Source organism: Charadrius vociferus, unplaced genomic scaffold (assembly GCF_000708025.1).
Source record: "Charadrius vociferus isolate BGI_N301 unplaced genomic scaffold, ASM70802v2 scaffold385, whole genome shotgun sequence".
NCBI classification, from domain to species: domain Eukaryota; kingdom Metazoa; phylum Chordata; class Aves; order Charadriiformes; family Charadriidae; genus Charadrius; species Charadrius vociferus.
Window position 1 is genome coordinate 4,180,944 of NW_009648925.1, and position 13,281 is coordinate 4,194,224.

The 13,281-nt window shown below is 38.5% G+C and overlaps 1 protein-coding gene across 1 annotated transcript in view; it reads right to left on the bottom strand.

The window, feature by feature from the left end:
• Positions 1 to 292: 292 nt before the first annotated feature.
• Positions 293 to 13,281, bottom strand: part of EAF2 (ELL associated factor 2) — a 13,405-nt gene continuing 416 nt past the window's right edge. The window contains exons 2-6 of the mRNA XM_009887276.1: positions 11,151 to 11,245; positions 10,326 to 10,462; positions 9,445 to 9,590; positions 5,601 to 5,867; positions 293 to 1,134 (exon numbers count right to left, since the gene is read on the bottom strand). Coding sequence (XP_009885578.1) covers positions 1,088 to 1,134; positions 5,601 to 5,867; positions 9,445 to 9,590; positions 10,326 to 10,462; positions 11,151 to 11,219 — 666 coding nt within the window. The 5' untranslated portion in view covers positions 11,220 to 11,245 and the 3' untranslated portion in view covers positions 293 to 1,087. The remainder of the gene's footprint in view (positions 1,135 to 5,600; positions 5,868 to 9,444; positions 9,591 to 10,325; positions 10,463 to 11,150; positions 11,246 to 13,281) is intronic.

Consider the following 13,281-nt stretch of genomic DNA (forward strand, 5'->3'; position numbering starts at 1 on the left):
CACCTTTTCTTCTCTAACACAGTATCATTTACTAATGGCATTTGGATATAATCTGTAATAAACATTCTTCAGTACACTAGCACCGCCATAAACTTTTGGCAAGTTCTTATTAGGGCTTGTCTCAATGTAGGCAAAAGCAACAAGCACCTAAGTCTTGCAGATGGGGTGGGGAGTCCATGTTAGCTGCCATTTCACTGCTTTCTATGTCTTTGCATGACCCTTTTACTGGCATGACCACTATAGGTAGAAAGCAGAATTCTTAACAAGTAAAAATAGAATCAGACACATGAAAATGATAAATATTGCTTTATTAAATTACTTTTATACTCCTACAAAGAAATTTTCTGATTTCTGTTACAGAATTAAATGAAGGAAATTCATTGCTGTCTCTGCAGTTATCTAAATTTAGATACAAAAAGGTTGTAAAAAGACCAGCCTATTCAAGTTACATAAAAAAGGCAGAGAATAGACAAGTTCCCTTAGGAATCTTGAGGCTCAGAAATATAAAGTCCTATAATACAATGAAATTAAGAATTCAGCAATGTGTTGAACAATTGTAAACTGTAACTGCACTGGTGGACCACATTATTCAGCAGTTTCCTTAAAGGTATGAACTGTGAACTGAACAAAAAGCGTAGCTGACACAGCAGACCTCATTTTGTTGTTCTCCCTTTCACTCCCTCCAAGTAAAAGTTGCGAGATCAGCATTCAGCATTTGAATGATAGGAAGGAAACTTGCCTCCATAAATATCAGAAATTTCTCCATTCCATAACTATTTATATAAAGTAACTAGCTGTTACAAATCAGTTTCAAGTAAAACAGGTGGCTGAGGCAAAAATAATCAAAATCAGATCATACACAATTTTACTGTAAATACAGTAATTTGAAAGATAAACACATAACCATAGCACTGACAGGATATCAATGCTGCTGTAGTATAGACATGATGTGTCAGTAGAAAATTAGGATGTCTATTATCAAAATCGAGGACATTCATTCCAGTCTCTGGTAATCTAATCTTAGTGCAAAACAGATGCTAAGACATATTTAGCAAAAAAGGTGATACATTTAAGGCCAAAAATTTGTTCAGTCATCACTATCGCTTCCAGATTCACTCAGCTGCAAGTCATTTCCTAGAAGAGAGAGAGAGTCACCATATTAGTCATTTTCAAGGAAATACTTTTCTTCTTTCAAGATATTCCCTTTTCCCATTAAAGGCTCACAAAAACTAATACCAAACAGGTCAGGGGCGTTGGACTGGATGACCTTTAAAGATCCCTTCTAACCCAAACTATTTGATGATAAGAGAATAAATAGGTGTAGAAGCAAACTCCCCAGTGACAGAACCTTAGAGGTCTCTTTTCTACAATTTTAAAATCTTGGCAAGGAAGCCATTAGCTTATTAGCCACAAGTGCATCTATTTAATATCATCAGATCACAAAAGACAACACCTAGCTATCTTTGCCACCCACATTTTCATGCTTCGTAAGTGGGAAAACTGCTGGTGAATGCAGTTTTGTGAAAAACGAGTTGGTTTTTTTGAAACACATCTGAATGCTACTCAGCTGTGCTTGAAAACAAAGTGGTGTCTCAATCAAGAACAGCAGCTCTTTGATGTACCATTTAAAGATGTATCAGTGACCTACTATTTCAAACAGGTTTTGGAACAAGTGAACAAACAAAACATCAAAAGAAATTTTACACAGCACTTTAATTTGGTGACTATATATATTTCAAAATGGGGAAGTAAGAAGAAAGACTACATCGTGCTTGCAATGGATGTCCATAAGCTTAGGGGGTGGGAGGAAGAGAATCTTTCCAGGATGACAGAAAACTAACAAAAAAATACAGCAGCATGCTATACAGAATCTACATCACACCTAGCAACTTCCCACACATTTTTAAGAATTTGTTCCAACTAGTGTGCTTTTATTCACACCTTCCTTGCCAAACAGCCATTAAAAAAAAAAAATAAATGCATCTCAGACTATGTTGTGCAGAAAGGGCCTAAAAAGCAAAGGAAAAAAAAGCAACAACAAAAAAAAGTCACTGAAACTCAGCAGGCACACTATTTTCACATGCCTTTTCCTCAGCTGCAGCACCCTTCACAAATCACTTTTACAGATGGGTAAAAAAGTAACCACAAGAGGGTAAACCCAGCAAGACATGCGAATTGGATCTTTTGTTGTCAGGCATATCATTTCTGCCAGAACACTGAAGTCTTTAACGTGGCTGCGTTTAGCCTGCCTTTGTTTTCCACTGTGTCATCACTAAAGCTTAGAAAGTGGTACATGATTCTCTGCAACAAAACAGAAAACACTTTATATAGGACAAGAATAGTGAAGATAGCTGTTTACAGCAGGTTTTAAAGCACTACTGCAGACAATTTTTTTCCAGTCCTCTATATAGAGAGAACATTTACAGCCATATTATTTTAATATAAATTAAAAAAGCAATTTTGAAAGAAGAAAATCAAGTAATCTGCCAATAGTTACTCAGGACAATATATTATCCTAAGAAATAGTATTTCAAGGCAGAGAATGGCATTAGTAATTAAACTCATGCATTTATCACTCAAAGGAAAACTTACAGTGGATCCTTAGAAATCCCAGTCCTGTTATGCACCACCTACTTTAGGAGAGGACTGGGAGTACGAACAAGAAGATAAACTTCCAAATAGTGATTCTGCAGCCTTCAAAAGTTATTTCAACATAGTTAATAGAAATTACACAAACCCTCTAACACCAGCCAAAAATACCAATGCTTGTGAAAACCAGCAGATGGGAAAAGCAAGAACTCCAAGTTCCACAGTCAGAAATAATGCATTAGGATTTACTTCAGGAAAAACTGTCTGCCCCGTTTTTATAACCCTACCTCCAAAAGACACCTTCAGAGAGATGGCAAAATAACATAGACTAGAGTTGGTAGTTTTCAAAGGGGTTTGGTGCAAGAATGGAAAGTTCATTTAACTAGGACTCACAAACATCTAGACTCTATTGTACTTATAAGGCAGCAATAAAGTGGGGAAAGTGCTGAATTCAGTTTTCACGGTGCAAATTGCTTATTAGCAATTGGAGAAATAGATTACACTGCAAATTATGACATTTCCTAAACTTCTAAAATCAGTGACTTTAATACATTCAATTGAATTATTGTGAGTTATAGGGGATGAGGAAATTCATGAGTGACCCGTGTTTCGCAGATCTCCGTGGTCACACCACCACCAAACTAATACACATGACTCTGCTTGTAGCAGCACCAAGTATCAAAAGAAGTAAAGTCGTACTGAATACTATGTACATAACACAAGGCCCCAGAATAGCCAATCTGTGCTGGCTTTTCTTTGGAAAAATACTTTATTTAACTTAACTCTTGTTTAAACAAAAAGTAGACATAAAGCAACATGTCATCAAATATTTATGAAGAACAGATTCATTAGTGCCACCATCTATAAACTTTGTTACGAGGCAAATTGTGAGCCTATACAATTGGCTTCCGAAGATAGAAAGGGGAAAAAACAGTATTTTTGGGGTGAGAGGCACCCTTGAGCTCCAGATTCCTGAAGAGGTAGATCATGTATATCTGACAGAAGTATTTGGTTACCATGCTCTAGACACCACCTCCTATGTTTTCCAAGTTCCACAAAACCTCAGCTGTACGATTTCTACATGCAAGATGAAACTCAGCTCTCTAACCCTTCCCCCAGCCTTCTGCCTGCACACGGCAAGCCAAAGGAAAACTTCACTAATTACCCAGTACGGCCCTGATTCTACAGGGGTGCACAAAACTAGTCACGCACAAAAGTGGTCAAACCTCAAAACGGGATTAGACAAGCAAACAGCTCATGCTGACATTTGTTGATTCAATATTTTATTTTTGTAAAACAGTATTTGATATGGAAGAAATGACTGTACAGGACCCCGACTGAGAACTCTTGCCATTCAAGCTAGAACCATGTGCTATCCATTTAGTTTTTTCAGGTTTCGCTCTCCTGCCAAATTCCCTCAGCAAGGGAGCTGGAGAAAAGCATTCTCCTTGAAAGTAACTGTTTTGATCTTTGTCTAGTTAAAGTACATTTTAAGTGTTAACCATACTAGAAGTTGGGGACAGAATCATTTTAAGCAGTAAAGAGCTCTGTAACCATAACCTAAGTAAATGGGATTAAACTAAAGATCTAGGCAAGCTCAGAGAATCAAGCCCAGGGTTTGATGCTACAGACAGAGGTTTTACCTGTCAACATGGTTGTCAAGCACCATCAAGCCACCAGCGTTCCTTGTAACAGTTTTGATGTTGTCATGTTGTAAGCAGCGTTTTCTCACTATGACTGTTGGAAGTGGTGAACCTGGCCACCTGTACTTGTAAGTGTATTTCTCAGTTGAAGCTTTACCAGCTGGGATTCTGTCACTGGGGATAGAGCTTAATCTCATTTTCGTAACAGTTTTATTTAAAGCATGAAGAACGGGAAATCCCATTTGTGAATAAGGGTTGAAATAAATGGCACACTCTAAAGTACGCAAATTATAAACATGACATATTGTTCTTTACAGTGACAGTAAAATGAAAGCAGCATTTAGTTCTTTGCACACGAAGTCACAGGACTTTTCAGTCTGATCTTATCTGTTAATGCAGTACATAATTAAATATCTGTGCTGGTTACTTTAGTATTTAAATACTAGCTACAAAAAAAAACCCTGTTTGTGTTGTCCATTAAGTCCTGAAATAAAAGTAGATTAGCCAGAGTCTAAAATTTCAGTGTAACAATTTTACATATAAATGATAAACCTTAAAGATCTTAGGCTGCAAACCGGGGTTGATGGGAATCTCTTCAAACTGGGAGCCTGCAGCTAGGAACCTAACTAAAAATGTAATAATTTTTTGAAGATTCACCATAGCTGAATACTCACTTCTATGTGCGAATACTCCTGCTATTTAGGTAGTGAACTTAAGGTTTTCTACCTAATGGGATTTTTTTTTCCTGTCCAAACTCTTTTTTTTTTGAAAACACTGACCACTCAACTCCAGACTGCACAACAACTGCTTCTTGAAGATCACAGCTGTTCTTCAAATTACATTTTTAGTTGCCTGAATGGGTAGAATAAGATAGTATCACCTGAAAGCAAATCACCTCCTTCCTTATATGCAAAGGACACTTTTGCCATGCTGTCCAGTGGAACAGTGCCATGAATCTGCAGTAGCTAAGAATACACCATGTCTTCTGTAATTCAGAGTATTGCCAGTACAGTATCTTTCCCGTAGTTCTACCCAAGAAATTGTAAGCATATGTTTTGGGAGTGCCCTGTTAGTTCAAGTATTTTCAATACAAAATTACTGTTCTCCAGTCCCAATGTATATAACTGGGAGGAAGCCAGAAGAGTTTAGGAAAAAATTTCAACTGCATCAGCTTTAATTTAATATCTCTGGGGACCAAGAACCTTCTAGCCCAGTGTCTAATTCAGACCACTGCTGAACAATCAAACCCTAGCATCACTTCCCACAGTTTTAATTATAACAGAGACATACTTAAAAACAATATGGTTTCCTTTCAGAATCTTGATGTCTGGAATTGTGCACTAAGAAAAGAACAGCCTTTGTACTTACGTAGTGTATTCATCATATGACCACTGCTCTCTTGGGATCTGTTATGACTGGCATCTTTGTCAGGGGCAGCCTGTTGTGGTATGGCAGACACAGTAGGCTGCGGCTGCAAATACGGCATTGACATAGGAAGAGAGGGCTTCGTTTCCTCATCTTCAGAATCACTAGAACTATTTTCACTACTCGATGAAGAGGACGAAGAACTTTTAGAGTCAGATGAACTGTCAGAGCTACTCAGCTGATCCATGATACTGGCTTCTGCTTTTAGCTCTGCAAACAACATGGTTTGTTTCTCAGTTAATATTTATTGTAATTGAAATAAAAGGAGGGAAAAATAATAAAAAAGAAAAATCAACAACAGAAATCAGGTACACACACGATAGTGATTAAAAAAAAAAAATAATCAAAACCACCAATACTCTCCAGAACAAAGAAAAGGGCACAAGCAAGCATCTGGCCTGTCATGTGGTTTTCTTCTCTTGCAGCTTGGGCACTTTCTCCATTTCAAGCCAAACGTTAGAACAAGGGTGACTGTGAACCCAAATGCTAACCCCACATTCCACAGGGTAGTGCATCCCACATAGTCTTTAATTTCTGCAACTAGCAAGTCTTCTGTATTTTCCATAGCACCCCCGAAGATGCCTTTCACTGACTAAAAAGTGCAGTTACTATCACACAGATAAGTTAGCTGTAAGATGTGTGCAGCTGCACCCAAAATGCCTCCCAGCAGTTCAGTGTTACAATTAATATGCTTGTTTGGACTATGGGACATTTTGCTCAAAACGGAGTTAAGCATGAAGAATATCCAAAGGAACCATCCTCAGTTTACTACTATTAGGAGGATTTCACCAAATCCTTGTTCTGTTTATAGATTTGGGGCAGGGAGGGAAGCTAGGACACTATGAGGTAGAAATACTGTAAATGAACAGATCAAATGGACTCAACCAACTTGCATTCCTGATAAATAGCTCACTTGACTACAATAATATTTAGGAGAGTATGACTGGATAGATCATGCTGCACAGTACGCATTTTTGATATATACTAGCCAAAGTCCAACATACAGAAGGAGTTAAGATTTGCACAAAGGGTACACATAGTAATTGTGCAAAATAGGGGTGCTACTGAAGTGAGAAGTCTGAAACAGACCACTGAATTGTGGTGGATGGTGATTTTATACAGCAACTTGAGGAGTTACCTAGAGTGCAGAGGTTCATCATTATAGAAGATTGTAACTACCCAGACATTTGTTAAGATGGTCTTACAAGCACTTGGAACACGTCAGCAACAGCTTCGATACAGCAGACGTAAAAAGCAAGTAGGGGAGTTGCTCATCTCACTTCAAATTTACCAAATACATAAGAACAGGTTGAAGATGAAAGTCACCAAGATGCAAGACAGCTCAGAGCTTAATCAAGAGAAGAAGGGAGAACAAAAGCTTAAGCTTCAACACAAACTTCCACGAAGCCTTCCAATTCTGAGTTATCAAAGGCTACTCTAAAGGAAAGGTGCTTCAGCCAGTCAGTCTTATCAAAGGCCAGTCTAAAGGAAAATGATGTTCAGGAAAAATGCCACCTGAAGTAGTGCAGCTATGGCTACAAGGACAAACTAACCCAATGCCAAGGAAGAACAGAAAGTACAATAAAAGACCATATTGGCTGACTCAAACATAAGGAAAGAGAAGGAGAAGGGAAGAATAAAAATCTGAAAGCATCCTCCTGTTACTAAGAACATGTCTAAGAGAACAGCTTAAGGACAGAAAAGCTAAGGCAAAAATTCAGATGCAGCTAGCAGATCAAGAAGTCATTTCAAAATTAATTCTAGAGAAGAAAAGCCAAAGAAACAACTGATCTACTACACATCTGGAGCTGCAAGATAACTGAAAGACCCCACTTCAGTCCTACGCACTTAATTCCACTTCCTCCCTGCTCTCACTAATGTCTAATAAGACACAACTTTCAAGTGAAAGGCTAACAGTTAATACCAAAAACTGAGGAATAAGATCTCTGCCTTGAATCTTGACATATTTTATTCCGACAGAATTTAAATTAAGTATTTTCCAACAGTGAAGGAAGGGCTGTATGTATACTAGAGGACAAAAATAGAGTGATCCTTCCCCACCCAAGAAAATAAAGTTAATAACAAGTCCAAGGTAGTGTACATAAGCAGGAACAGTCTGTCACCCAACCACGGGATGAAGAACAATTAAGTAGGCAGCACTTCTGAAAGGTCCCCGAGTTACAGTGGATCACTATGCACAGTTCTACCATGCTGTGCTTTTGTGGAAGTGAGAAGCATTACACTGGGACGTGATACTGTTTGGTCTTTGTGTATAAAGACCAATAGTGCACAGTCTTCTTGCTCAACTCAACACTGCTAAAACCTTAGCTGAAACAGTAAATGTATTTAAGCACTATACTTCAGGAAGTTTTTGGACTCATCATAAGATAGCTAAAGGAGAGCGACAATGAATCAGGGATCTAGAAGACTTCTAAAGAAAGACTGAACCAGCTGGCATAATTTTGCATAAAGAATGAGAAAGACATAGCTGCTTCTGAGTACATGAAGGGCTGCTCAAAAGCAGCAGAGTAATCTGGTCTATACTTGCATAATAAATATGAAAGTAGTAATGGGCTTACTGGCAGATTATTTATTAGGAAGAACCTGAACAGTAAAGAGAGCAAAGGTCTGGAACAGATTGCCAGAGAGAACACAGGATCTGTCACTGGAAGGCCTTAAGAATAGGTTAAAAAATGTCAGAAATTTGACTTTAGGACAGCAGGATGGACTAGATGACTTTAAAACATACGTATCATCCCTGTTTGTCAGTTATTCTGCATTCTTTAGTAGTACTCAAAATTGGACTGGCACTACTCAAGAGTTTGATACATGTTGGCAGCCACCTTGGTGACTTGCAATGTTTGACACCACCATTCCCCCCAAAACAACAGACCACCATGTGCTCAAGTACTCCTTCCTCTCTGCAACCTGAGGTGTATTCTAGTACTGTTCTGTAGTATAGATTTCTGGTCAGAGTTCAGACCAAAAAAAGTTTTAAAAAAAAACCAAAAACAACCACCACAAAACCTTCATAATGACACATCTGAAAAAAAAAAAAAAAATCTGTTTAGAGGAATTCAGAACATCTTGGGAGGCAGATGTCAATTCCAGTCAGTGAAACTGCCACCTGTCAGCATTTCTGTAGCAAGTAATTACCACCTGCCATCCTCCTTGTCCTCCAAAAGGAAATAAGGCCTCCTATTAAGTGAAATACGAGTGTCACACCAAACCAGAGTCTCACAAGAATACAGTATATAGCCCTGTTCAAGAGTTGATTTATGCAGTTTTTAGCTGTCTGTTTATTGGAACCTCATTTTTCACAAGGTTTTATCCAGTAATTTAAAAAGTATTTTGAGTTGCAAAGCACTGTAACCTATACGTTTGCTGAGTGCAGAGAAAGAATGACGAGTGATGTCAAAATGGAAGTGACTCAGTTGGTTCCAATATAATCAACTATGTACTTGATTAAAGTAGCAGCAGATGACAGAATCAAAGAGAGAGGGCAGTGGGATCCTTGGCATTATTAAGCCTAATGGTTCATCTGATTTTTTACCTTAGCAAGTTTCAAATACTGCTTTGTTACCACTTGAGTCAGAGTGGTCATTTCCACATCAGGGTAAAATGCTTACATAATCAGGTTCTAGTGTGAATCTCAAATTAAAAAAAAAACAAACCCAAAACCAACAACCAAAAAAAACCCACCACACAAACAAAAAACCTTGGCTCTTAAGAACTAATTGCTAGTTAAGAGCAAAGTTTCTGAAACTTATGTGCCAGTGAAGCTTACCTCGTTCAATATCATCCATAGGAGAAGATGGAAACATCTTTTCTTTTGGTGGAGAATTTTTAACGTTGTTTGGAACCTTAGTTGCATTTCGCATTTGCTGCTGTTGCTGTTCTATGCGAGACTGGACCTTACTGCTTCCATCAGCTCTGTGTGTAAAAGTAAAAGAATTGTAATTACTAGAAGACAAGATGCAAGGAAAAAGGCAAGAATACAGGGGATACAGTATCTTAAATTATGGAATTATTTGTCATGCCTTTCTAAATAACATCATTAGATTTCTAGGTACATAAGGAAAATACCATAGAATTATATATTAAAGATTCTTCTTTAATATAGTGCTAATATCTTTTTAAGCCTTTGTCAGTTGATTTGGTTTTATACCTGGCTACCCAGGTATAATAATAATAATAATTCTGCTACAAATTACTTATATGGACTCAGCAGCAGAAAAAAAAAGTATTCAAAAACTCTGTATGAGAAAAATAAGCCATTAATATTGCCAAAACATGTCACAAAACTTACCTTTTTTTTATTTTCTAATTTAGAAGTCAGAAGACAGTAGGCAAGCTACTTTCCAAACAGATTTCCCCCACCCCCAGCTCATCAGAAAATAGTTACCATCTCTTTCAACAATGTGACAGTTTTTACTTAAAAACGTAAAATAAAAACTCCATTTCTGCCGCGAGTCAAGACTCGAAAGCTGTGACGTCAGTGTGCTGAGGAAGCAGGCTTTTCACTCTATTGAATAAGGACAGGTACTTTCTAAAAATGACATTTAGCTAAAAATACTAATGGGTAGTCCTGCATCCCAATTTAGACTCAATAACAAATCAATTTTCACAATGAGTAAAGCACAGTTGTTTCTCCTGCAAATCACCCACCTGGTTTTTTTCACAGTGATGTTGCTACTAAGTTTCTCTAGGCGACATTCTCCAGTGTCATGGTTGATAATTAAGATACATTCTTTTAGGTAAGGCTTCTTTGAGCCCTTGAACACAGTCACTGGTGGAGTTGAGCCCTATTAAATCAGAAGTCCAGTAAGTGTTACTCCTGTAGTCTTTTTTTATTCTTAGAAACAGCAATCCATCACAGTGATGACAAGTTCACTACAAGTGATCATTTCTAGCCTTTAAAAATGTTATCGGTTAATTCAAATTAGATTCACAGTAGCCATGACCAAAAGCAGCTGGTGTTTGAGGGAAACTGGATTTCACCCAGCTTAGCTTAGTTTGAAACTGATTAAATGCTCTTTTCCCAATGAGAGCACGCTGACTGTAGGGCTCGTTCTACCAAAAGGGGTTTCAGTTACCGTATCAGCAGACCAGTAAAGCATGGCAGGTAGTAAATTTTCCCTTTCCAGTCTTTCCTGCTTTAGAACTGCATGCACTAGAGCAATAAATACCAAGGGGAAACTTGCACTGCCAACATCCACATGAAGCTTTTCTGTGTACGCAACACTTCTGGGTCATCCTACAGCATATTTCCAATGTGGTGAATACACTTAAAGTTACAGCACAGCTGTTTAACCTTTAGGTCTTTTGTAATTTTACGTTCTTAGAGCAATTGTTTTTCTATTCTAAAAAAACCCCACACAAGCAGCTCTGAAACAGCACTGAAACTTCATATCCTTCTATATTCGGTATATACTTATGACAACAAAATAAATCATTCCCTTAGACCCACCACCCTTCAGCCACCCCACTCACCTCAATATTTGGCAGTGTTATTGTCACCTGTTCACCTTTGCCAACTTCAAGGTCTCCTTCACAGGACATATCAATAGATGCAGGCTTAAAGTCATCTAAATACAAAAACAAACTGGATTATTTACAGGCTTTTCAGGAATCTTATAAATGCAGACACCTTTTAATTGCAGTTGGAGGCTATTATGTTAAAGCCTTTTTTGCTAGTGTGTCATCTACCATTCCCCTGAGCAGATCATTCTGTAAGTCAGTAGAATTCAAAGGCAAGATGCTTTGCTCAAGATTCAGTATAAGCGTCAACACCTTTTGGTTAAAATCAGAAAAATGCTTTTAGGTTTTAATGGTTAAAGAGGCTGAACGAGCTGTGTTATATTTCAAAAGATAAATCCTCACAGAATTACTGTCAGGAAAATCAAAAAATAGTTCTTGAAAATGTCAATCCAAAACATGAGAGATGTAGACAAGTGACTGAAAACATTGATCCTCAATATCCATTTCTGATGTTACTATAACATACATGTCAGAAGCTGACCAAAACTTGAATTTCAGTATATTTATTTTTGTCAAAAGTGAAATTACTTCCCAGTTAAGTATTAATTTCCTTTGGTTCCTTCCAACATCTAAAGTATGGATTAAAATAAGTTTTAAACAAAAGAAGTTATCAATTTCTGGTCCTTTTCCAAAATCTGAGACACTGAAAATGAGCATGTGTTCAGGCATCAGCACTGCAGCTACGTAACTATCTATAAAACAGTATTTCCACCAGAAATGAATTGGGATGGGCTACAGCTAAGAGGGCTGCCTGCGCAGATCTAGGGAGATAGGACAGCGTCAAGAGGCTCTGCAAGGCACGTGGTAACACAAGTGGGTTTGAACCCGTGGTTGCAGCAAACGCAGGTGCAGGGCCAGTCTCGCAGACGTCCTCTGCCCTGCCTCGCACGCTGGGGACCGGCACCCTCTTCCAGCTGAAGAGAGGAACAAAGACACCAGGCGTGTAAAGGGGACCCATTAGACAGCACGCTCCCTAGCCACAGCACACGCTCCTTGCCTCACAACCTGTCACGTCACCCGCTGCCGGTCACGGGTGGCAGCACTCTGTTACAGCTGGGGAGCTTCCTAGTTCAATATCACAGCCTGCAACCCACGGGCCGGGCTGCACAGACCACAGCTGGGAGTCGTGGCTCTGGCTTGCACACCAACCGGGCAAGAAAACCAAGCTGCAGGAGCTGGTGGGCAGGACTATGCACGCAGCAGCAGGCTTTGAGCTAAGAAACAGGTAGCAGCCCCTGCCAACCTTGTTTACCACAAAACCTCACACGTCATCTTACAGGGATAAGCGTACAATAGTTCCAAAGTTTCTCATCGAATTAGAGAATGTTTGTTTTAATATAGGCCACTGAGTGGTTAATACTTTAGAAAATTAAGATACCAACTCCAGTGTCCATAAGCAGACTTCTAATCTTAACTTTTAACCAGCAGATGTCTTCTCCTTTACTCATCTGTTAACAAAAAGTTCAGGTGCAAAAAAGTTCTGTATTTGACAGAACTGATGAACGTGCCAGTTTGTATGTCTCATTTGTTGGAAAGGAAGAGAGATTTCAAAACAGATTTCAGAACAAATCATCAAATTACAGGAGTCAGCAAGAAATCGTAAGGGCAGGAGGTGGTTTTTAGTCCTCTTTAAAATTAGGGTAAATTTCAAGTTACAGCATTTGTTTAAAACCATTTATAGCTTTTGCCTGCTCCCTCCCTTCCCACAGTTGCAGACAATCCTACTAAGTGCCATTCCATTTGCTCACAGAAAGCATATCGCCCATCTCACTGCACTGTGTGAAAGCATACGGGACATTCTCCAGAGAACGTACGTGAGACTGAATCTTGGGGATCAGTCTATAAATAATGAAACATCAAAACAAGAAGCAGCAGTCCTAAATTACCAGAACTATAATCCTGAGAGCATTTGTTTCCTAGCTACCCTCAGAATCTTTGAGCACACACCTCTCTAGATAGTAATTATGTACTCAGGGAGGGTATACTAGCTTTGTGATTAATACTGCCTTTAACCTTTGATTGCTGAATTGTACTTAACTTCTAAAAACTAAGCACAAGAAAAGAGGGCAAAGCCAGAGGTTGG